Source organism: Nanorana parkeri, unplaced genomic scaffold (assembly GCF_000935625.1).
Source record: "Nanorana parkeri isolate BGI_ZX_2015 unplaced genomic scaffold, ASM93562v1 scaffold527, whole genome shotgun sequence".
Classification (NCBI taxonomy): Eukaryota; Metazoa; Chordata; class Amphibia; order Anura; family Dicroglossidae; genus Nanorana; species Nanorana parkeri.
Genome location: NW_017306795.1, coordinates 49,988 through 73,669, shown reverse-complemented (window position 1 = coordinate 73,669; position 23,682 = coordinate 49,988). Strand labels below are relative to the sequence as shown.

At 40.3% G+C, this 23,682-nt stretch overlaps 2 protein-coding genes across 2 annotated transcripts in view; both read right to left on the bottom strand.

Moving 5' to 3' along the window:
* The window catches only part of LOC108791107 (basic salivary proline-rich protein 2-like), a 49,172-nt gene extending 30,770 nt beyond the window's left edge, over positions 1-18,402 (bottom strand). Inside the window, exons 1-4 of the mRNA XM_018561492.1 lie at positions 18,395-18,402; positions 17,800-18,112; positions 14,148-14,234; positions 11,483-11,644 (exon numbers count right to left, since the gene is read on the bottom strand). Of these exons, the coding sequence (XP_018416994.1) occupies positions 11,483-11,644; positions 14,148-14,234; positions 17,800-18,091 (541 nt within the window). The 5' untranslated portion in view covers positions 18,092-18,112; positions 18,395-18,402. The remainder of the gene's footprint in view (positions 1-11,482; positions 11,645-14,147; positions 14,235-17,799; positions 18,113-18,394) is intronic.
* Positions 18,403-18,858: 456 nt separating this feature from the next.
* SCAF4 (SR-related CTD associated factor 4) overlaps positions 18,859-23,682 on the bottom strand; it is a 35,225-nt gene continuing 30,401 nt past the window's right edge. The window contains exons 9-14 of the mRNA XM_018561477.1: positions 22,605-22,737; positions 22,336-22,497; positions 21,426-21,502; positions 21,146-21,336; positions 20,038-20,138; positions 18,859-19,017 (exon numbers count right to left, since the gene is read on the bottom strand). Coding sequence (XP_018416979.1) covers positions 18,859-19,017; positions 20,038-20,138; positions 21,146-21,336; positions 21,426-21,502; positions 22,336-22,497; positions 22,605-22,737 — 823 coding nt within the window. The remainder of the gene's footprint in view (positions 19,018-20,037; positions 20,139-21,145; positions 21,337-21,425; positions 21,503-22,335; positions 22,498-22,604; positions 22,738-23,682) is intronic.

Sequence of the window (23,682 nt, the reverse complement as noted above, 5' to 3'; positions counted from 1 at the left end):
CTGTATCCATTTGAAGTTAAATGACGATAGTAACATTTATAAAAAGTTCAGGTATAGAAATCAGCCATATGTATGAGGGGGTTAATCCCCAATTGGGTTCCCCTTGTATTTGTGTTTGCCTCCCATCCCAGTTAATGACCAGCAATACAAAAACATTTTAAAGTGGAACTAAAACTTAAAATGCGATGTAAACATCAATTGTTCATAATCTATATCTGTACATTTTTTCCTTTAGCTAACACCCCCCCCCCCCACAAAACCCCAGACTGCAGCTGTATGATATAGGCAGCAGACAGCCCTTTCACACACAAGGACCAGAGAACTGGATAGCTATTCATGCCGAGCAAAATCACAATGTAAACCATGGGATGTCATGGGTTCCTAGTGAATGTGCAAGCTGATTTAGTATTTTACACGTGGAAGACTAATGGCTTATAAGTTCTACAACTGCTGACAAAAAGGGAAAGAAAAAAAGACTACAATAATACAAGTGCTTCTCTCTACACTGGAAGCTAATGAGAATATAACATTATGTTTCACTTTTATATTTATTTCATGGCTTTTATATTTTTATTTATAGATATATATTTTAATTACCACTAAAGAGACTTTATAGTTAAGGGTTCAGAACGATCACTGAATATATAATGGCCAAGGCTTACTGGAGAAGCTGGTGTCGAAATCCAAAGCAATGAAGTAAAACGCGCACCTGCACTGCCAGCATCGAGTAAAACAGGTTTCCTCTTCAGAATCTTAGCTCTGCTCCAGTATGCAAGTTAGCCAGTTTCTTGGCCTAAGAGCTTTCCTACCAAAAACATCCCAGTGCTGTGAAGAATGTCCTCACTGGCCAAGAATAAGGTAGCAAGGAACAGTCAAGCTACCCATCCAGAAAAATGGGTTGCGGATTACAAGCAGTTTATACTTACTGGTCCCACTGTCCATGCCACTAAACACTGCAGCTCCAAAGAGTGAAGCTTACTGAAAAAACTTCTATATTTAGCAGCTTTGGGAGTGCAGGACGCCATCATCCCCTGCAGCTCCATCCACCAACCTCTACATCACTATAGGGTACAGGAGTGACATAGGAGCTGCCAAAAGGAACCGCAGCATGCAGCAGCTTTCCATAAGCTTCCCCCTTTGAGTGAAGCAGAGTTCAGCTGTGCAGGCAGAGCAGCCAGTTTTACAATACCCGACAGGTTGACCTTAAAGTGGCCCATGTCATTTCTCTTGCTATACCATGTAACAGTACCATTGCACATAAGTGATATACTCCTTATTGCTCTCTTCCCAGCTCTTTATCAATCCCTAAATAGCAGCTGTGAAAACACTATACAGCTCATCTTTACCCTCTATAGTCTGACTTAGTCTGTCTGAATTCATTCTGTTTGGATACAATTACATCATCCTTCCTTCCCTGAAAAGAATTCCATCACACTGGCAAGATGCTGACATTGAGTGGGAAACATTGATTTCTAAGGTTTTCACAGCTGTTATCTAGGAATTACGAGCGCTGGGACACCAACAGAGCAATGACAGCAGACACCAGCCACTATGCACAGATACGGCTATAAAAGGATAGCAAAAAAGACATGGGTCATCTTAAGACGCTAGCAAATCACAAGAATTTAAAATAATGGATTGTAGTTGCACACACACTTTAAAGCGCAAGTAAATGAAGGAGTTAAATATTAAAAATACATTCAAGTACTCTAACAAAGATTTATCTCAAATTATCTCTAAATTGGTAATGACACCATCCTTCCTTCTGGAGGGGGGCTACTTTTGCTCCCCATGGTCCCTGCGTGTGTTGTAAAGTAGCCACCACTCCAAACTTACTCCTGTGATGGTTTACAATCTCATGTTTAGTTTACGAATTAGTATTGAGATTGTAGTCCATCAAGGGGGGAGTGAGCTTAGAGTGGCGACTACTTTACAACACACACAGGGATCATGGAGAACAAAAAGTAGCCCCCCTCCAGAAGGAAGGACAGTGTCAGCACCAATTCAGAGATGATTGAGGATCTACAGCTGAGTGATACACAAATAAAGATACATTTTTGTTCACGGTTAAGGTTCTTGAATGTATTTTAAGAATTTACTCCTGAGTTTAGTGTCACTTTAATGCAAAGAAAACACACTGATTCAAATGCATAAATCACTGATGAGTGGATGTGTTTGTTCGTTGCGATTTAAAAACAGCATGATTAAAAGGTACTTGAATGCATTTTTAAGATTTACCTCCTGAGTTTCGTGTCACTTTAAAATTGTTCTAACTTGCACTAAGTTTTATAGAGCAACTTATACTACAAGTTTTATGATCAACAGTGAAAACACAAAAACTTATATGTCACAGACTAAAATAATCAGAGATAGTCATAATCTCCCCAAGCCAAATACATCTCTGATCATACATCCCCTTATGTTTTTGTATAATTATAGAAAGTAGGATTGCCTCTGGCGTTATCCTTCTGTTCATGTACTTTATGTATGCAATCTTACATTTATGTTTTGAAATGGATTTCCAAAACTAAAGAGGTCATACTTGTAATACACATCACTGTAGGGAGTCACTTAAAATCTAGTGTGAATTGAGTCTCTCCCAATAAGCATCAAATCCTCCATGTGAGTTGCAATGGGAATAAACATTTGTTTGGATACTAAACTTTAAAAGGTTTTCTACCCCAATGCTACCTATAAGCTCATCTAATAAAAGGCAACTTCTACCTACATACAAGCTGCGTTTTTAATAACACCAGCAAGAGATGACTCGGCTTATTTGTTACTTTGCCGCTTACATGTGATCCAAAATTTTGAAAACCACACAATAGGTCAACCTTAATTTGCACGAGCCATTTCTGGCCTCTCTGCTATATAGTGAAGGCAATAGGCAACAGATCAAGTTAACCATCAGCAGCAAGCGGGCCTAAAACTGCAGAACTGGCAAGTGCAGAAATAAAAGGTAATATATGGAGTCAAGCTGGAAGGTTTTTATGAAAATCACTGTCAGAGGAAAATTTGTTTAGTTCCACTTTAAACATGTCTGCGGTCTAGAGAAAATAGCACTGGTCACAATATCTGGCAGCTTTTTTTTTGGAATAGAGCTTTCCAGTCATTAATGACTTCTTGTCCCTATAGAGCACATAGAAGAGTGCTTAATGTGCTATCAAATACCAGCTTCTAATTGAGCTATGACCTATTCCTACAAGTGTGTTAAGGATATCGAAGAGTAGATAGGATGACAAGTAGAGACTTTTGAAAGCTCTATTTCAATATGACCTCAGGTGAATTGCTCCTTTTATGAAGCATAATTATTTTGGGCACTGCAGTGAATAACCAATTACTAAAGCATTCCAGAAGTTAAACAAAATCTAGGAACCGGAAAAATATGTTCTAGCAACAAGCTCAACTAAGTTGACGATGGTAGATACACCCCTGGGATGTTTCCAGCCCTACAGTTTAATGTCAGAGGCAACATTTGAAAGGTCAGAGACATTTGAAAAGAAGGCAGGGAGAACTTGTGTGTATAAGAAAAATGTAGAAAATCGAAATTTTATTCAAATCCCAGCTTTCCCGCTTGAAATGCCAGAGTGCTTTCCAAAGTGACTTTTCGCCTTCACAATAATACCAACCAAGGTGTATTCTGTACTTACCCACCTGAACTGATTATTGTGGTGAATGTATTGCATATACAAAGAAATAAGACTGTCAAAACAAACCTGTTACCTGCCCAATAGACCCACTTAACCCGTGTTGGAAGAGACAGGAATTAGCTAAAACATTTCTACCAAATTTAAAATGATTTTTTATATCAAGCTTTCACGTCATTTACACAAGGTCTGTGCACGTTAGTAGTAAAAGTTGGGTAATATTTGTTTGATTTGGTGGTAAAAGAATGGGAGATTACAGTTCTGCTTTAACTACCTACACCAATGTACATATAGTGGCAAGAAAACATGGCAGCAGACTCCTAAAAGGATTAATGAGTAGTCCTTCGACGTAAATAAGGTATATGTCACCTGCTGCTGAAATTCTATAATGCAAATCCAGTCAAAATATATATTTTTTTGGCCCAGAGTAGGTGAAGGATTAGAACTTGTGTCAATGTTACTGCTGCTTGGATCTCCCTTGTGGAGAAATACCAATCACTTTCCATTCCGGATGACCAACGCCAAACAAGTTCCCTCTGCTACAGGAATTGTGATAGTTAGAAAGAAAAAAAAATCATGGTTGTATGTTTTCCCACTGGAGAGATCTGTCCTTAGCCACAGAGGACTTTGTCAGAGCAAAGGAAATTGTCAGAGCAATAAAACCACTTAAACTGAAAGGTTGACTGGAGTGTGGCTTTAAAGTCCATTTCCACCTTTTAAGTGATTGGCATTTATTGTGGCAGTGTAGAGGTGCAGTGATTTATATGTGTACACATTTTTATGGACTTATTAGGCCTGAATTCTAGAAATTCAAAATTTTCTCCACAGGAAATTCAGTCTGACACCAGGGTCGGATTGTAAAGCAGGCTGTAATTAGCTACCCCCCTCCCTGTGATTCTGTGTAACACAATCACTAAACACCAGCTCTACCTTTGAACGCAATACACTGTGAAGGGGGGCTTCCACTATGAATACTAATAAATGGGGGGGGGCGCTCAGTTATAATGTATATAGATTTCTTGCACAGCGGGAGCCATTTCCATGTGGATATGAAGAGGAAAACCCAACAAACATGTATATGCCTGTTTCATGTACACTCTGTGTACATTGCTGGCATATGCTTTAAAAAAAAAAAAAAAAAAGAAGAATAAAAAGCACTGCAAAAGGTGGAAATGGGCTTTAAGGGCATGTTTACACCAGCAGCAGTTTTATGCTGTCCATTTCATTCAACTCTACACACAACTGCATGTTCAGATGCACGGCAGTTGCATTTTTATGCAACGTACCTGTAAGGTGGGAACAAGACAATTGTTTTCCATGTGTCCTTGCGTTGATCAATGCAGTTCAACACAGCTTAACGGACATGGTGTGAACAAGCTCCAAAGAGAACCTGCTATTTTGAGTATTAGTCACATCCCAAGCTCCCATCCCCTGCTGGAGGATGCAAACTAGCATTTCTGTGAGAGACTGCAGAAGTGTGAGCTGACAAGAGTTAATAACCAAGAGTTAATAACCTTAGCTGTGGCATGCAACAGCCAGTCTTTAACTGCAGTCCACAGACTTGCCTTAAAATGTTCATATGCAGGAGCTCGGAGTATTTTATACAAAAAGGTAAAAAAAAGGAGATTGTTTAACTCCCATTTCTCAAGGAAATACATGTGTTTTATGTTAGTTAAGGCTGTAAGCATATGAACAAAAACAGGTTTGCTTTAACCTACTTGTTCACACCATGTAGACATGTTACCTAAACAAATATTTACACCTAACATACAGGTATGAAATCCATTATCTGGCACACTAGGGGCATGTGGGCCTCCCCAATATTGATGCAGCATTTAATTGCTCCTTACTTTTCCAATACTATCTTTACAAGCTCTGTCACATTATTCAGCGATTCTGAACCTTATTAAAGTTGAAATCCAGGCCAATATTGTCCAAATACAAGAGCCATGTTTATTCTTACTTGAATATTGGTTTCCTTATTGTATTTTTTCCAGATCTGTGCAGTAATCCAGCATGAAACACCTGTATTTTGCCTCTGTGCAGGAGCTTTCTGTAATAAAGACCAGTCAATGCTGCACTCTAATAGCGTAGGCTGACTGGTCTATCTCACCCCTCTGTATATTTAAGCAAGCAGCCTGTTGGTGAAAGAACACTTGGGTCCCACCCAAAGCTCTGCATGTATAGGACCAGAGAGGAGATCATCTCTATTTCTACAATGGAATATACAAAAGGCATTTGGGGGACACAGTGGATTTGCGGCTATTGGGGAATGTTAATAAAAAAATTTTTTGTGCCTGGAGTTCAATTTTAAAAATAGATGAAAATGGAAACAAAAGTACAAAAATTTAAATATATTGCAGCTTCCCAGTCCTTCAATGTAGTGTGCATGTTAGTTTTATTACTACAGGCTAACAATTTTCAGCAAGTACAGAAATACCCGGTGATCTTATCAGATATGCAGCATCCTTGTAGTGTCCTGGGAATTAACCTGATAGATAACATTGTTTATGCTTTCGTCTGTAAATGACTACTCTCTCCACCCCCTATGAAGTGGAGATGGAGAATACGACAAGTTTGAAGTCCAACCTGCTGACAACCATGGCTGCCTCCACAGATGCAGTAAAGTGTAGCCACACTAGGGCAGGAAGCACATTATTTGCAGGAATACCAGTAGTAAAAAGTAAAGCATCATCTAAGGACTGGTAGGGTGCAACATATTACATTTTTGGTTTTGAGCTTATAGATTTCCAAAACTAAAGATTTCATACCTGTAATACACATCACTGTAGGGAGTCATTTAAAATCTAGTGTGAATTGAGTCTCTCCCAATAAGTATCAAATCCTCCATGTGAGTTGTAATGCAAAGGAATAAGATTTTGCTCTAGGAAACCTGGTTACTCTTCACATTGATAATCATTACACACTGCACAGATTTAGAACCAAATTTTATTTAAGAATAATTGCAATACAAAAAGCAAAAACACATCCTTTTTGGACAAAGTAAATTGTCTAAAAGACCATAGTTAAATAAAAAATGTTACCATTCCACGTTAATAAAAGAGCCAGGCATCCAGCTGAAGGCTTGTGGGCTGATGAGGTTTAAAATAACTGACGACATAAAATAAGACCTAAAAGCATGTATCAGACACATGCTAACAAAAGAGGATAATGTGGAATCCTAAAGTTACATTGCTACATAAAATAAATAGAATGGTAAATTGTGGAAGATGATTATGGGATCATATTTTAGTCTAGGTAACCTAGTCAGTATCATCAGTGGTGTTTGAAGCAAACAGTGTTTTTCAGCTGATAACCTGAGAGGCACAACAATCATACCCCTGCTGAGCAACTGAATGTCCCACTAAAATCTAGGCTGCTTGATGCTGCAAAGAAACTATGCCACAACATTTTTTTTAAATTTGGCATTGCTAAAAGTCACTGATGCTTTCTCCATGTGCAGGTTGCCTGCTCTCATATCTGCCTTCAATTAGTCTTTTAAAGTCTCTATAATTAATCTGTAAATATAATATACATAAATATAAAAAAGGTAGCAACTAAAATGTACCAGTGTTTGGCCACTGCTACAGCGGTACCTCGGTTCACAAACGCTTTGCGAACAATTTGGTTCATGAACAGGAAATTCAGCAAAATTTTGCTTCCGTTCGCGAACTCCGCATTGGGTGACGAAAACGACGCGGCCATCTTTCCTGCTCTGACACGTGGTTGTGGCTTCCTCTAGTTGAGATCACGGTCTGATCACAGTTTGCGACCAGAATCGTGGAACGAATTAAGTTTGTGAACCGAGGTACCACTGTATTTATATATCAGTTTTAGATTGTCGGCTATCATGGGCAGGGCTCTCCTTTCCATCTTGTCTTTTGTATTGTAACGTCCTTATATTGTAAAGCACTGCAAAAACTGTTGGCACTATATAAATCTTGTATAATAATACTGTCATTTAATATAGGCAAGGTGCTGCTCCCACAGGTAAGGGCCAACACTGATGAAGTGGGTCACTGCATATAGGCAGTACCCGTCCTGTATTAGCAATACATATAGGCAGTACCAGTCCTGTATTAGCAATACATATAGGCATTACCAGTCCTGTATTAGCAATACATATAGGCAGTACCAGTCCTGTATTAGCAATACATATAGGCAGTACCCGTCCTGTATTAGCAATACATATAGGCAGTACCAGTCCTGTATTAGCAATACATATAGGCATTACCAGTCCTGTATTAGCAATACATATAGGCAGTACCAGTCCTGTATTAGCAATACATACAAAGTAAAAATAATTTACCATTACTGGTTCAAGAGAACAGTTTGAAATGCCAGACTACAGACTTTCCCATTTACATTGGTCATTGCCATAAAAACCTATGTTGTGCCATGTTACTGAGGCACCACTCCTGCAATGTGCCTGCACTTAGCTAGAACCGTTCAGAACCTGTGTATTATTGTAATATATTGAATCTGTGCAAACTCATGAGATCATTGGAAGTATATGTTGCCATCTTACAGGAATATAAGAAAGCTGTAATGCTGAAACCTGAAAAGGCCTTTCAATGTATATGGTAGGGAAAACTGCTTACCTTTACTCAGATGGAGATCGCCTAGGTTAGATATGACAAGAGCAAAGTACAGTAACCTGGAAAGTATATATAATGCAGGGGCCATTGTTGAGGAAGCAGAAAATCTGCAAAAGTTGCTCCATGCATCCTCTTCCTTCTATGTATAGATGCTGTACATGTTTTCCACGGCATGATTTCAAGCTTCTGTAGCCTTTAAAAATCCTTGCGATTATTTTAGCTTCTATGTAAACTACAGTGTTTGTAAATTGTGCATAGTTTGCTGAATATTTGTTAGGTGTAGCACTATAGCTGTTTTTTAGACTCACTGGCTATGGCTCATACAAGACACGTCCCTTGTTTCAATTAGTATTAACTGTAAACTGCAACGCTGGCTATACACCTAGGCAATTTTAACCATTTTCAGCACTTTTTATGGCAAAATCAAACAAACCAAAACCAACCTTCCACCAACCGCTACGATAAAAACTTAATAGTAGGGCTGCATTTATCAGTTTAAATCACTTTTACAAAAAAAACTGGGTTAAAACTGGTTGCTTGCCCCTGTGTATGCTCAGCATAAGATGAAACAGAAGTGAACCAGAGATGTGAAACTTACAATTAGATAATAGCACTCTTGGATCCTTTCTAGAATTGTACAAGTCTACAAGTCTGGCACCACCTAACAATGTTTCAGTGTAGTTCTCAATGTATGATTATTCAACAGATGTACGAAATTACTTACATGTTGTGTGTATACAAGGTGAACACAAAAGAAGTAGAGAAATATTTAAAAGCGTAGCACGTGTTGGTACTTTGAAAACTATACCAAGGCATGACAGAGTATACAAGAAATCTTAATTAGTAGAAAAAAAAAACCACATTATGAGGAATGCCAATCTGGCACTATAGTTTAGAAAATACTGCACCACCCGACCCACAAAAGGAAAGTCCCAACAGGTCTATAAAACACTGCAGAGACAACAGATATAAAATGTAGCTGGCGTATATGACTGCAGACAAGAGCACAAGCTTTCACAAGGTTTTCAAAGTGTATGTTCTGTATAACAAAAATAACGAAGGAAACTACATGGATCTAGTAAAATCAATCAGCTGACTGAGTGAGCTAGAGGAGAATGACAATTTCAGATTAGACCAATTTGTTACAAATTACCTCCAATACCAAGGTCACTAAAATCAGATCAGGGCTCTACATCGGAACAGAGCTGGACCACTGCTGCTTATACGTAAATCTTGACCTGTCAATCACCCTAAAAATTCATAATGGCTGCTCCCTGCAAATAGGTATCTTACCTGCATCTCCACTGGCCCAACTTCTACCTTCACTTTGTTCAAACACTGCAGTCTCCGGGCCAGTTCACACCACAATGTCTTTGTTCCAGAGCGTTCGGCCTCTGGAATGCACTGGAACACTAGCCGGCCAACTCCCTGCATTCAGGGGCAGGAGGGGGCGTGACCATGCATTGAAGTCAATGGCACTGCAGCCATCCCCTTGCAGTGTGATCGACAGCACCCGAAACACAGGCACTAATGTGCCACGCGTTCGGGTGAGGTCGATCGCAATATGGGTGAGGGGCGTGGCTGCATTGCCATTGACTTCAATGCACTGCTATGCCTCCTCGCACCCATGAACGCAGGGAACTGGCCGCCTAGCATACCAGTGCGTTCGAGGTCGAACGCAGACTTTATGGTGTGAACCAACCCTCCATCAGACTTTTCAACATTCGTGTGCCCTGCTGTGCGCAGTGGTTCCATCTTTCCAACTCTATGTCACTACAGGAACCAGAGCATGAGATAGAGGTCGGAGATGCGGGTATCCAACACTCCAGGAAGTGCTGAATGCTGAAGATTCTAAAAGGAGGTTGGCCAGAGAGGCAAGTAATATCTCTTCAATTGCAAGGACAGTCCATTATTTTTTTGGGTGGCACTGTCACTTTCAAAAGTTACACTATTTGCAGAAAGTGCAATTCATTAATGTGTATGCAAAGCCAAAAACATTATTTTATAGCTTAAGACAGAGCAGGGATAGGTTAAATACCCTGTCCAGGGTTTGCTTTGTTGCCTGTGTCCCACTGGGGAGATTTCCATTCATTTCCTGTCTGAGACGCAACATAAACAGAGTTTCCATCTTAAAGAGTGATAAGAAACGACGTCCCAACTGGACTATTTCCCCCCCTTAAGTTTTTGTTCAGACGAATACTCAAAAAATCTGCCTCAGTGAAAATGGTCACCAGGACAAATAGAAGGGTGAATGTCCCCAGCGGGACATAAAGAGCAATAAATCAGAGTGTATCCCCCTTTCCCCACACCATTAAACTAAAATAATTGTCTCAATATGCACTTTACACTTGACATTACATGACGAAATGCACCGTTTAGCTGGATAAAGTATAAATGTTAGCGGCTCAGTGTTAAGTGATTCATATGCAATACGTTAATCTACTTCACTATATTCCCTAGTGGAAGACACTATTAAAATGGTAGACCAGGGTAGCCAAACTCTGGCCCTCCAGCTGCGGTGAAACTACAAATAACATGATACATCTCTCTCCGGGTGTCATGTATGTAAGCTGTGAGAATCTTGCAATGCCTCATTTGATTTGTAGTTCCACCACAGCTGGAGTGCCGGAGTTCAGCTACCCCTGGGGTAGACCTTGGCTATGCTAGTACGCCATACAGATCTAAGCTGATCAATAAGAAAAAACAAAAAAACACCTCTAGGATACACTAATTTTTGGGATATTACACCTTTGATAAATTGTATAAAAGGAAACAAGTTATTTTGTGAATGCTTTAAAAAAAAAAAAAAAAAAAAAAAAATGCCTTGCTAGATCATAAGAATAAATTAAGACCTATCACAACTATGACAAAATGAAATTCAATGCAATAATATCTAAGTGTATAAAATCCCATATCATGCTGTACAAGACTATCATGTAAATACATAACGCTTACACCCAGGTAAAACCTAACTATAAATCAAAATTACATATAGCTTGTGATCACCTAAAAACAATGACAAGTTACACCATCTGGGATCAAACTACTACCCAGGCATTAAAAACAAGCTTGCTAATAACTTTGCTGCAAAACCAGATTCTGGATTGGTCCTCACCTCATGAGCTGTATATAACCGCGCACATATTCAAGGATCCTGACTGAAACCAATGACTCTCAGCAACTATTCTGACTACATCACCGTAGCAGTTTTGAGGAAACATTGAAAGAATGACTTACCGTGAAGTGGGTTCAATGGACCAGAAGTATTATTTGGCCCTCCTTGTGGAGCAACTCCATATCCATTCCCATTATCAGAATCCATATTTTCAGCTCCAATGCCATAAGGTAACGTATTTCCTTGAGCTACATCTGGATCATTACATGGAGCACCTGTAGTAGCTAAGAAATAAAATGTCATTCACATGATCCCACTAAAACCACAAACACTGCCACCCTGTGTACTCAAATCTGGAAATGTGTCAGAAAATGTTGTGATTTATACACTCGTACACCAATTAGACAAAAGAAAGCCTACTGAAAGAAAACCCATACTAAAAGTGGCCATCATTGCTCATCTCCTTCTCAAAATGCTGTCTGTGGCTTCAATACACAGAGCTGCAATAAACATGCATGCATTCAGATCAGGTGTCCTGACTACATACATGTTTCACACCACTGGCTTATCTTATTGAAGTCACCATATCTGAAGAAAAGCCAGGCTATCATTTTCAGGGGTCAACAGTGACACGCTTCTGGCTCCTGTTAAAAGGATAATTATGCGATGTGTGAAATACACCGACTGGAGGGATAGATGGGAGAGGGGTCGGGCACAGCTGGCTCTAGACAGGCAGAGCCAGCTGTCAATCAGGTAGTGGGGGTGGACCCCGACAATATCGTCTGGATCCGTCTCAGCTGCAGCGTGGCTCTGCGCTGTCAGCATATAGGGGGGCAATAGCCAGCTATATGCTGAGTTTTGGGTCACAGGAGGACATTAGTTAATGTCCCCCTGTGAGCACAAAGAACAATGGCCAAAAAAGGTTGGACCATAGCTCTCTATTAAGCAGACATTGCAGCCATTCTTCTCCAATGCTTGAGTTCCAGCACATCCTGTAGCTAAGAGACTGCAGTAATGATGCAAGACTCAAAGAGCTGCAGGTGACCATGTCATGATAGAAAAAGGAAGCAGCTACTCCTAGCAAAAGTGCAACTTTAGTGGCTGGCATCCATATTTTTGCCTAAGCAATCAGTGAATCACTGATCTGGAACAAGCCTACCATTAAATGCTTCTTCTACATTAGTGACTCGTGCTAGAAAGCTAGAAGGATGACCGCATGAAGCCAAGCTAAGGATGGCCTTAGGCAGACTGCCCCAGTGGAGGCACCCAGGCAAAGATATGAAGTGTTTTTCTCTATGGCTAATCCCATTTCAGCGCATGTGCTGGGCTATGTCAACTGGGCTCCTACATTTCTGCACTTCGTCTAACTTCAAATCTGACCTGCTTTTTTAGAGCAGTGCGTGGTCTTTAAGTTTGATTGCACCCTTATAGTTTAATACTCCAAAGCAGTCAGGCTGCCTAAAATGTAATGCAGGTCTGTGCCATTTCTTTAGTCCTATCAAACTGCCCCATGGCAGCAGCAAGCTGGAGACCCAGACCCCTGCTCTCTGATCATGCTGCGGGCACAGGGCAGTTTAATGTAGGGCTAAAGCTGAGTAAAACAAGGTGGTATTGTGTTTTAACCTGCAAAGTGAACCTATCACATACAACTAAATCTCATAACAAGCAACTACATTTCAAGAGGAATCAGCAAGAAACATTTGCCAGATTCTTTTATGTGCTCAGGTAAAACTCCAACCTTTAGCTACAAACTGAGGCCTAAACTATATACCATTTAGGGCAGAATGAAAGTGTCTGCTTAAAGCCCACCTGCCAAACACTTTATATTCACTTGTACAGCACTCCTGTGCGGCTACTCCCAGCTCAAACTGCCCAGCGACTCTGGGAGAGTAAGCGGACCTCCACCCATGATGCCGTGCTCAGGCTTAATCCCTAGGCTTGGGCACAGTCACATGAGAGGACATCAGTCTAAGCTCAACCACCACCCAATAGAGAGTATTATGTACGGCGCCATAGAAGGGTAGAGGGTGCTGTGAAGGAGAGTGTATATACTTTTCAGCAAGTGGACTTTAAAACAGACCCTGTCATAACCGTGCTTTTTGAGCTGAAGACTTGGAAGATGTGGTTTAAATACTTTCTAGTGGAGGAAGAGAACACTTCTTCAGTTTTCATTAATCGTGGTGCGCCTGAGATTCTAAAGCCCTATAAGACTTTACATTAAGATGGGAGTCAATATTCGCCAAGTGTCTTTCCATATAGGCAAGATGGGTCAAATAGTTTATTCTACAGGAAGCCCGAGTTCTGCAATCTTTTGTTTTACACTGAAAAGAACATCCAATGCACATAATTTTCTCTAGCAGATGGGCACAAAATCGGTCTTGTTTTACCTACTGGTGGTATGAGATCCCAAAAGACAAAAAATACTTTGGCTGGAGAAATCACTACCACCACCAGGTTTATGTTGGACATTTGGTCACCTTTGCTGATGGGGCAATCAGTCAATCTGAACTCCTTCCTTTAGCAGAGATCAGCTGAGCAAATGCCTGAGCATCCATTCACACTATCAGCTGCTGTGAGACAAGAAGCAGTGTTTGTGCTTCCACTTTCAGGAGGATGGATGATGTAGTAGTAGAATAAATGTACATTAGATTGTCAAAATGTGTCAAACATGTAAAATGCTTTTGTTTCAATCCAAGGAGACTCAAACTGCACACAGAGGAACATGCGTCTTCAGTAATTCAGTGTATGTAGATATATGCCTCTGAAGTTTCATAGGCACTGACTTACAAGTTGGGATGCTTATTCCAGACATAGGAGGAGGAAGAGACACTGGATGAGCCATAGGAGGGGGCATACCCGGAGGAGGAAGAAATCCTAAAGAGTAGTAGAAGCAAAGTTAATAAATGGAAAACATGTTAAACGTTTAAACAATAACACCGTAAGAACTATAAGGCTAAGTTCACACCTAGGCGACTGAGCTGATTTTGCGCGATTTTGCTTTTTGTCGTGCGGTTTTCAATGCATAGGAGATGTCTATGGGGCAGCAGCCTCCCGAAAATAGCTTCTGCACCTTTTTGAGCGACAGGCGATTTCTACCACGTGACAAATCGCAAAGGTGTGAACCAGTTCCATAGACTTAAATGCAAACCTCTGTTTTTTCCAATATCCGTGCGATAAATCGTCTAGGTGTGAACCTAGCCTGAGATTGTTTATAGGACTAGAGAATTAGATCTATCCATCCCCTTTTTTCAGTTATGGAGACATGCAGGAACAATAGAATTACATTGATCGCAATAATTAAACAAAAAAAATCCAAAATATTCTTCTAATTTTAGAAAGCAAAGACTGGACATGGACAAGCAATGCCTAAACTTTGGAATGCTTTCATAAATAGCAGCAGTACATTTCTCAATGTCAGTTACCAGAACAGTAAATGGTGCTAAGCAGTCACTGGAATGGGTCAAATGATCTTCCATTACCTACTACTCTAGCCTTTAATAAAAACAACAAACTGCATGTGACCTATGCACTTACTAGAATCATACTACTAAACACTAAATACAAAACCACCTATACAACTCCCAAGGTTAAGAGTCACAAGGTAAATATATCCACCCAGCTCATCTACATTGAAATGTGCAATGGTTTTAGAACTACAGGTTGAGCTGCTTTAATATACCCAAATACATGTACTGTGTAACCCAATATTATACTGAACTTTAGTAGTTTGATAGGTCTCTATACTCTGCAGCTTTAAATATTTTATATTAACAAAATGTTATCAGATTTAAAGCCGAACTTATTGAGATAACATTTCTAAAGAAACGCGAGTGCTAAAGTTACCGTTCCGTATCTGCATACCTGCGGTAGTCTTGAAATCAACTCTGTGGGGCTTATTGAATCCCATGTCCAAGCTGTACTTGCAGCTTTGGCATCTGACTAGTCAACATCGTTTCCCAGTTCCTCCTGAGGCCTCACTTCACACACTTCAATCGTCAGTAAAATGCGAGAGCTTTTACTGGCCACTCAAGTTGTGGCTTTATACAGTTGAAGGACAGAGCCAGAGTTGCATCTGGACTTAGGGAAGAAATTGAGGCACAATACAGAACGTGGGCCTAAAATAAAAAGGTGCTTGAGAGGGACACAGGAAACAATGACAAGTTACAGGACCTTGCAAGGTGCCTGCACTTCAGCATTGTTGTAGCCTTACGAACATTAGGTCAGTTAAACTAAATCACATAGGGCAAACAAAGCTGCAACTAAACATATTAGGTTGACTGGTGATTAGCAGTATATGTCAGATTCCTCATGCTGCTTTTAATCAAACGCATACCAAAGTCCTAACAGTTATAAAGACGCACTGATACAAGCACCATGTCTGCCAACTAAGCAATGCAAAATAGTAATGTTTGATGGGTGATCCTGAGGAGCCCCCAGCAACACCCAGTGACTGGGGGCAGAGATGAAAAGCAACCTTGCATGAATCATATCAGATCACCGCTCTGCATTTCTTAAGATAAAGAAATAAACCTATTTTACAGGTGCAGATGCAGACACATCATACCCTCCGATGATAATTCCCCCTGCATGCCCTCCTCAACAAAGACAAAAGTGGTCCCAAATGTCAGGATGCAGTCTAATACAATGGCTTTTCCTTATTAGGCTCTTGACATTAAAATGTTGCATGGACATTTCCCTCCCCCCCCTATATTCCATATATTATAACTACACCAATTTTAATCTAGTTTATAAAGCACTACTACCCTGTTTCCCCAAAAATAAGACCTACCCCGAAAATAAGACCTAGTACTATTATTGGGAATTGCTAAAATATAAGACCTACCCCGAAAATAAGACCTAGTTGTGACCATTCCCAGGGCCGGTGGTGGCATAAGGGGAAACTTGAAGAGCCCCTGGAGAGGCAGGAGAGAATCAGCGATGACAATGAAGCCAGCGAGGCGGCAGAGGGGGGAGCAGAGCCGATGCCTCCTCTATAGCGCCGGCTCCTGTCACAGGCGGAGTGATAACAAATGCGCTCCACCTGTGAGGAATCGATAGTGAAAGTGCGTTTCGTTCATTCTGGCCAGTGATTGGTTACCAAATTGCTCTTGGTAAGGTACGGCACCCCTGATTGCCCTGATCACCCTATTCTTAACTTTGCCATTTTGGATTATTTAATTTGGATTTGCGTTAACTTTGGATTGTTGTACATTAAAAAAAATAAATAAAAATAAGACCTACCCCGAAAATAAGACCTAGTGTGTTTTTTTGAGCCAAAAATAAAATAAGACAGTGTCTTATTTTCGGGGAAACACGGTACATGAATGTGAACACAGTGGGAATATAAAGCATTTGTCATTGCACACCAATATTCAATGAACGGTTAGGACTGTATTCATGCACTTTACCCATTAGATAGAATAATCATTTAATCTGTGAGATTTAGGCAGCTTTCTTTGTATGGAAGGCATAAAAATGGGAGATTTTTAGTGGAATGGTGGACGACCACTATACTGTATATGTTAACTGACCCATGTGCCTCTCTAAAGCTTGACCATGCCACTTAATCTTCACAGAAATCTATGGAGTATTTCAGAGACCTTTGGACATCAAGTAGCTGATTAGGATCGTCCAAACTCTTCTTCTATACCTATAACATTCCTAAATGAGTCAGCATTGCATTGTAATCTAAAATCGCCTAAATATATGAAGTGCCAAGTTTATACTCGTCATCTTTGTACTATACTACAATGGAACATATAATTAAATAGTTTCCAGATTTAAAAAGACAGGGATAAGGGGTTGGAACACGCCAGGTTTTGTATTGCCAACTTTATCCCCGTCAGGAAAATTCACTTTTGTTTTCATAATCACTGAGAATAAAAGAAGGTACATCCAAAATGTTGTGTTTCCACCAGGACATAAAGGAGAAATCTTCCAATGGTGTCAAGCATTTCCATTGAAAACTAGTTTAGGAGGGGCTCTCCCTCAAACTGGAAAGATCCTTTCTCAATTTGGAGTCTACAGGTCGGGAAGTATTGAAAATTCTCCATAATAAGAAAAAAACTGACAGCGTTTTTTTAACTACTGTATACGAAATGAAAGAAATGTTGGCTTTAGATATAAAGGTCTAGCGAAGTATAAGTGATGGTTTCAATTGTACTGTTCAACATAAAATGTGTACAAGACTGTTTGAACTGTATAGACATGGTTTGGCAGCCCTTTTTTGTATAGAGGACACTAAACCCTCACATCACTACTTCCTCTGTGTTTTCCCTTGTATAACAGACTACAGTTCACTGCTTTCCATAAGAGTAGCACATTAAAATAATGTATGCTGCTGTGAACATATAAATAAACCAGTAAGCTAGTTATAAATAGATATATTTAATAGCTGCACCTATATTACAATACATCAGTTTTTTGCATTTACACTTACCTGGGGGCAGTTGCATTGGATTAAACCCTGGCCTCATAAATGGGGGTGGAGGAACACCATGAGCATACCCAGGAGGAGGTATATTGATAGGACCTGGGAAAGGCATTCCCTGTGGCATAGGCATTGCTTGTAATGGTGGCAGTGCTGGTGGAATAGGCAGTCCTTGAGGGGGTGGAACCCCTTGTGGTGGAGGTAATCCCTGTGGCAGAGGTAAACCTAGAGCAGGCAAAACTGCACCCGGCTGAAGAGCCTGAAGTCCCGGAACTACCGAAAGAGGTGGGATGGATGGCATGGGCTGAGTACCTGGAACAGGCTGAAAGGATAGAAAAGGACAAACTTAAAACCATCACTGGTCAAATATAATCAGAGCGAAACACTTTTTTCATAGTGAGAATTGAAGCATTGGAAATGTAAATGAAGGGAAGGGGGTTGGGGGGCAGTCAGATATCCTATAGTGGGATGCATTTTATGAACTTGGTAAAGCAATGCTCTAGTGATATTGTGCGCAAATCAATACACTTCCAGTAAAACATCAAAGAACATAAAAGGAAACATCCCCAGTGACACAGAAACCCAAAATTTGATAAATACTCACCACTCCAGGCATTGAGGGACGAACCTGGAGAGAGAGCAGAGGTACAGGCGTATGCTGCAATGCAGGTGAATTGTTTTCATTTTGAGCACTTTCAGCTGTAGACCCATTTTGAGATGCATCTGCAACCTCTGGCTTTTTAAAGATATTTTTCCAATCTGAAGGGTGAAGAAAAAAAAGACCAACATTAAAACTATTTGTAAGTAACATGATAGCATTTTTTTCAAAATCACTGATCAGAAAGCAATGCTTACCTGGGCACAGTGTATCATTATCCAGCATCCCTCCTTCACACAATGCCTCCAGTTCCTCAGGTTTGATTTTACTCCATGGTATGTAAGTAACACCGATTTCTACTTCCCAGTTGAGTGCACACACAATTAAAAAAATCATAGAAAAAGTTATATACTGTACCAAAAAGCTATAGACTATGCAATACACTTTTGGGAAATGCTTAGTTGTGGACATTAAGCCAATTCTGCATCGTTGTATAAAAAGTAAATTTGATTCACCTTTATTGCCTTTGTGTTGACCTTGTAGTTTCCTCTGCTCAGTTTTTGTAAAGCACGATATGCATCCATTCTGTGAACCATTACAATGTATGCACAGCCTCTTGGCGGTATCATCTAGAAAGAAGCCACACACAAAAAAAAAAAAAAAAACACATCACTATGGAAAATCCATAACTTTGCATATTGGTCCTAGGCACAGGGATGTTGTTTGCACTACTACTACAACCGAAAAAAGCCCCCCCAAAAACATCACTCTGGAGAGAAAGCCGGATGGTGGGCCGACTTGTACAGAGCATCTGTTCATTTACAGAGGGGAATTTATCAAAACTGGAGCAGAAAAAAATCTGGAGCAGCTGTGCATGGCAAACAATCAGCTTCTCCTTCATTTTCATATCTAAACAAATTTAAGAGAAAATCTGATTGGTTGTCATGGGCAACTGCTCAAGATTATGTCTGCTCCAGTTTTGATCAATTTCCCCATGGTGTTGATCTCCTATGCATTTCCCAAAGCAGTCACAAAATCCTCATTACTACCATCAACTGCAGTTTTATCTTCACAATAAAGGGCCAATGCCAACACAGTAGATGAGCGGTTCTCTTTTGTCTTTGTGTCAGAGCTTACACACATTTAACTTCTTCTTTCCCCTCCATGCATGACAGTGTTTGACCATATCAATTGCCCACTAAAGCCCAAGTACTGCATCCTGGAAGGAGGTGACATGCTCCTCCATACATGGAAACACTATTTATCAAGGGCTCAGCCAAAGCAGTGGGGTGGCAGGAGGAAGCAAAGGCTTATGTAGCTTAATAATGCTTGCAATTCTCATAAGCCACTTTGGGGGTGGTACCTTTACATAGCAAACTAGAACAATAACAACATGTTTGTAATGTACTCAAAGTACCACTGCTTTAGTGGAAGGGGTAATTCAATAAAGGAATCATGGAAATTGTGGCACCACTCACAATAAGAGGATGATGGTGTTAAATGTTCATGAATTAGTCACACTTTTGTTTGTTTCTTTTTAATAACTGTTCATATTAACTATTCTTATGCAAGTTTCTGCAATCGTCAATATGATAAAGAAAAATCATGGACAAGTTAAAAACTTTGAAGTTTTGTAAAAATTTACTTACGTTGATTGATTCAATGGGTCCAAATTCTTCTAAAAGGCTTCCAACATCTTGCTGGGTTGTTCTTTTGTCCAGCTGTCCAACCCAAAGAGTAGTACTGCAAACTGTTAAAAGCAAGAAGGTAGATTAAAATAGTTTTTGGGAGGTTGCTCACGCTCAAACTATTTACCAGCAGTTCTCACAAGACTTTGTAAAGGGCTTTTACATCAGTATTCAAACAAGCTTTTTTAGCAGGCACACTCTGTTTAGACGAGTTAACCAGGCACCAGCCAGTTCTGCACATTTTACTGTGATGGGCCTGCCTACTTCGAGACCAGCAGTCCATTGTTTACATGCTTGGATATATTTCCTTTAGTGCTGCCCATGTCTGTGCTATAAGTCCCCATTGACTTGGGGCAGTATACTGAAGACTTAATGCCAGGCCAGTGCTAAAGAGAATTTCATGGCCGAGGATGTAAACACCCGACCTCGCTGCAAAAGTGCAAGGAAGGTAAATAGAGGGCTGAGGTGGGGACAGGGTTAATGTTACTTTAGGTAAACCCTATCTTGTCCTGTAAAATCCATTTATCATATTAAACCTTGTGCACACCTTCTTCCCCACCACACATGACCACTCCATCCCATACACCCCTCACATTTTTGTAAATATTTTATTATATCATTTCATGTGACACAGAAGAAAATGACACTTTGCTACAATGTAAAGTAGTGAGTGTACAGCTTGTATATCAGTGTACATTTGCTGTCCCCTCAAAATAACTCACACAGCCATTAATGTCTAAACCGCTGGCAACAAAAGTGAGTACACCCCTAAGTGAAAATGTCCAAATTGGGCCCAATTAGCCACTTCTCCTCCCCGGTGTCATGTGATTTGTTAGTGTTACAAGGTCTCAGGTGTGAATGGAGAGCAGGTGTGTAAAATTTGGTGTTATCGCTCTCACTCTCTCATACTGGTCACTGGAAGTTCAACATGGCACCTCAACATAGCACCTCCACTGAGGAGGAGAATATATATATTTAAAGTCATTTAAAGTGCTTTATTGAAATGTACCACTTGATAAAAGGTCATTTTCAGCATCATATTTAAAATTCTAAAAATCTGGAAGCTTACCACTAACGACATCAACTTTGATTGGAGGAAGACCTTTCATTCTGCGCTCCCTTTCCTTCTCTCGATCACGCTTCTCCTGAGAGCGAGATTTTGGAGAATGACGCCGCCTATCTCGTGATCTAGAACGAGAGCGCCTGTGCCTGGATCGGCGAGAACGTGAACCGGAACGGGACCTCCGCCTTTTTGGTGATCTAGGAAAAGGGTCCACATTGTTAGGCAATTAAGAACTGAAACAAAAAAAGCTGTAAATAGAGCTTCAAACAAAGCCACAAATGCATACCTGGACACAGACCTCTGACGTTCTGAGGGGCGCTTTGATTCCAGAACAGGAGGTTGTTCTATTTCCATTGGTACGTCCTATGAAAACCAAAGAGCAACCTCAATAAGGCTGGGCTACTTTGTTACAACTACCCTGGTGGGGTCCCAGGCATCTTACATACACATTCAAAATATGTCAACCATTATGATAGTAATATTATAAATTAACTCTGTGATGTGATGTACTCATTGCACAATACTAAAAGGCATAAGTATAAAGAGAAGGAAAAAAAAAAAGTTGAAATATGCAAATAACGTAAATAAAGTTCATGAGCCACTCTTTATGCAACCATAACCTCCACTGAACCTAATATTGCAGCTAAAGTGGATATTTAAATCAATGCCCCCTTACTGATATGTAAGCAGGTTTTTAGATTTGATTGCAATTAACTGAACAGACACACTGGACTTGGCAAAAACACACAGCCTAGTACGCAAGATTCACAAAACTATAATATATGGCCAGATTGGAAACATAATTGTTCTTCTCTGGTTAAACATGAAGGAAAAAACAAAAACAAACAAACCATGAAATGGCATTGCAGGCCTCTTCTGTAATAAAAAATGAATGTAAACCACATGCCTGCTTGCTGCCTATGCATAGCTCAGTATAACATTCTCAGCACACCACTGTGCCGGGATAAATTAACTTCTGTGCTCATGCCCGCGAGCTATGCCGTCCTGCTCCAAACAATCAAGACTTGGCACTCAGAATAAACTAGGGGCAAGATAACTGCGCTGGCAAAGGAGCGCTCACATGTAGCATCCTCGGAGGCAAGTGTTTACAGACTTTAGTTGGACTTTTTAGAATATTTTACAATTATATGCTCTCTGTACTCAATATTAGAATGAAATATTGTAGATTAGCTCACCTGCTGATCATTTTCCAGCTGTGTATCATTTTGCTGAACTGGGAAAGTAGGCTGGATAAAAGGCTGAGGAGACTCTTGTGACATAGGTGGAACCATAGTGTGGAAAGTCTGGGAGGAAAACATACCAAAACCAAGCATCTGCCCATTTGCAGGGATTGGAGGCTGAAAATAAGGAAAGTAAACTAATTAACAAAAAGGAAAGAGGAGATGACATTTAAAAATATACTTTTGATGCAAGGTGCAATGATGTTAAGAAAATTTTAGGACACCTGATTAAGCAGAGATTCCTGAGGCATTCCAATCATGTGCGACTGTAGAGCCTGAAACTGATCCATGTTTGGCATTTGTCCTGGGATCTGTGAGAAGGCTCCAGGAGGCTGGTTTGTCTCTGCAGAAAATGAGCTATAAAAACAAAAAGGACATTTTTTGAAGTCACTATCAATAACATTAAAATCTAATTTTAGTATCTTCTAGACTTAAGACCTTAATCATGCTGTTTGAAATCCCAACACATAAATCCAGTGATCGGCTAATATGCATTTGATGCAGTGTGTTTTCTTTGCATTAAAAGTGACATTAAACTGAAGAGTTAAATCTTAAAAATACATTCATGAACCTTAACTATTAACAAAAATTATTCTTATTTGTGTATCACTCGGCTGTAGATCCTCAACTCATCTCCGAATTGATGCCGATACTGTCCTTCCCTCTGGAGGGTGGCCACAACACACACAGGGATCATGGGGAACAAAAAGTAAACTAGCCAGCGCTCCAAGCTCACTCCTATTGATGGACTACAATCTCAATACAAATTAGTAAACTAAACATGAGATTGTAGTCCATCACAAGAGCGAGCTTGGAGCAGTGACTACTTTACTATAACAAAATTGCTTATTTGTGTAATAGTTAAGATTTTTAAGATTTAACTCCTGAGTTTAGTGTCACTTTAACACAAGCCAGTGCCATGCCAAACACTGTCTAAGCAATAATGGGTCGCTGAAGGAAAATTTGCCATCTATAAAAAAGGCACAGCATACGCTACGCTTTTTAGATTAAATGGCATCACGGAGCAGCTTCCGCCACCAATCCATTTAGAAATCAGTAAATAAGTGGTTAGAGCTGCAACAGTTAATCGATTTAGTCGATTAAAAACGTTGGCAACGTTTTCGATCGTCGATTCGTCGGCTATCGATTGATTTGCCTGTTCGGGGCTGTTCCGGGCTCCACATGCGGCCTGAGCCACACGTCACACGCTGCTCCCGCTGCGGCCGCCGTGCCCACGGCACAGGCCGCGTAAGCCACGCCCACCGCACAGGACGCTGAAGCCGCGCACGCCGCTGCTCTACT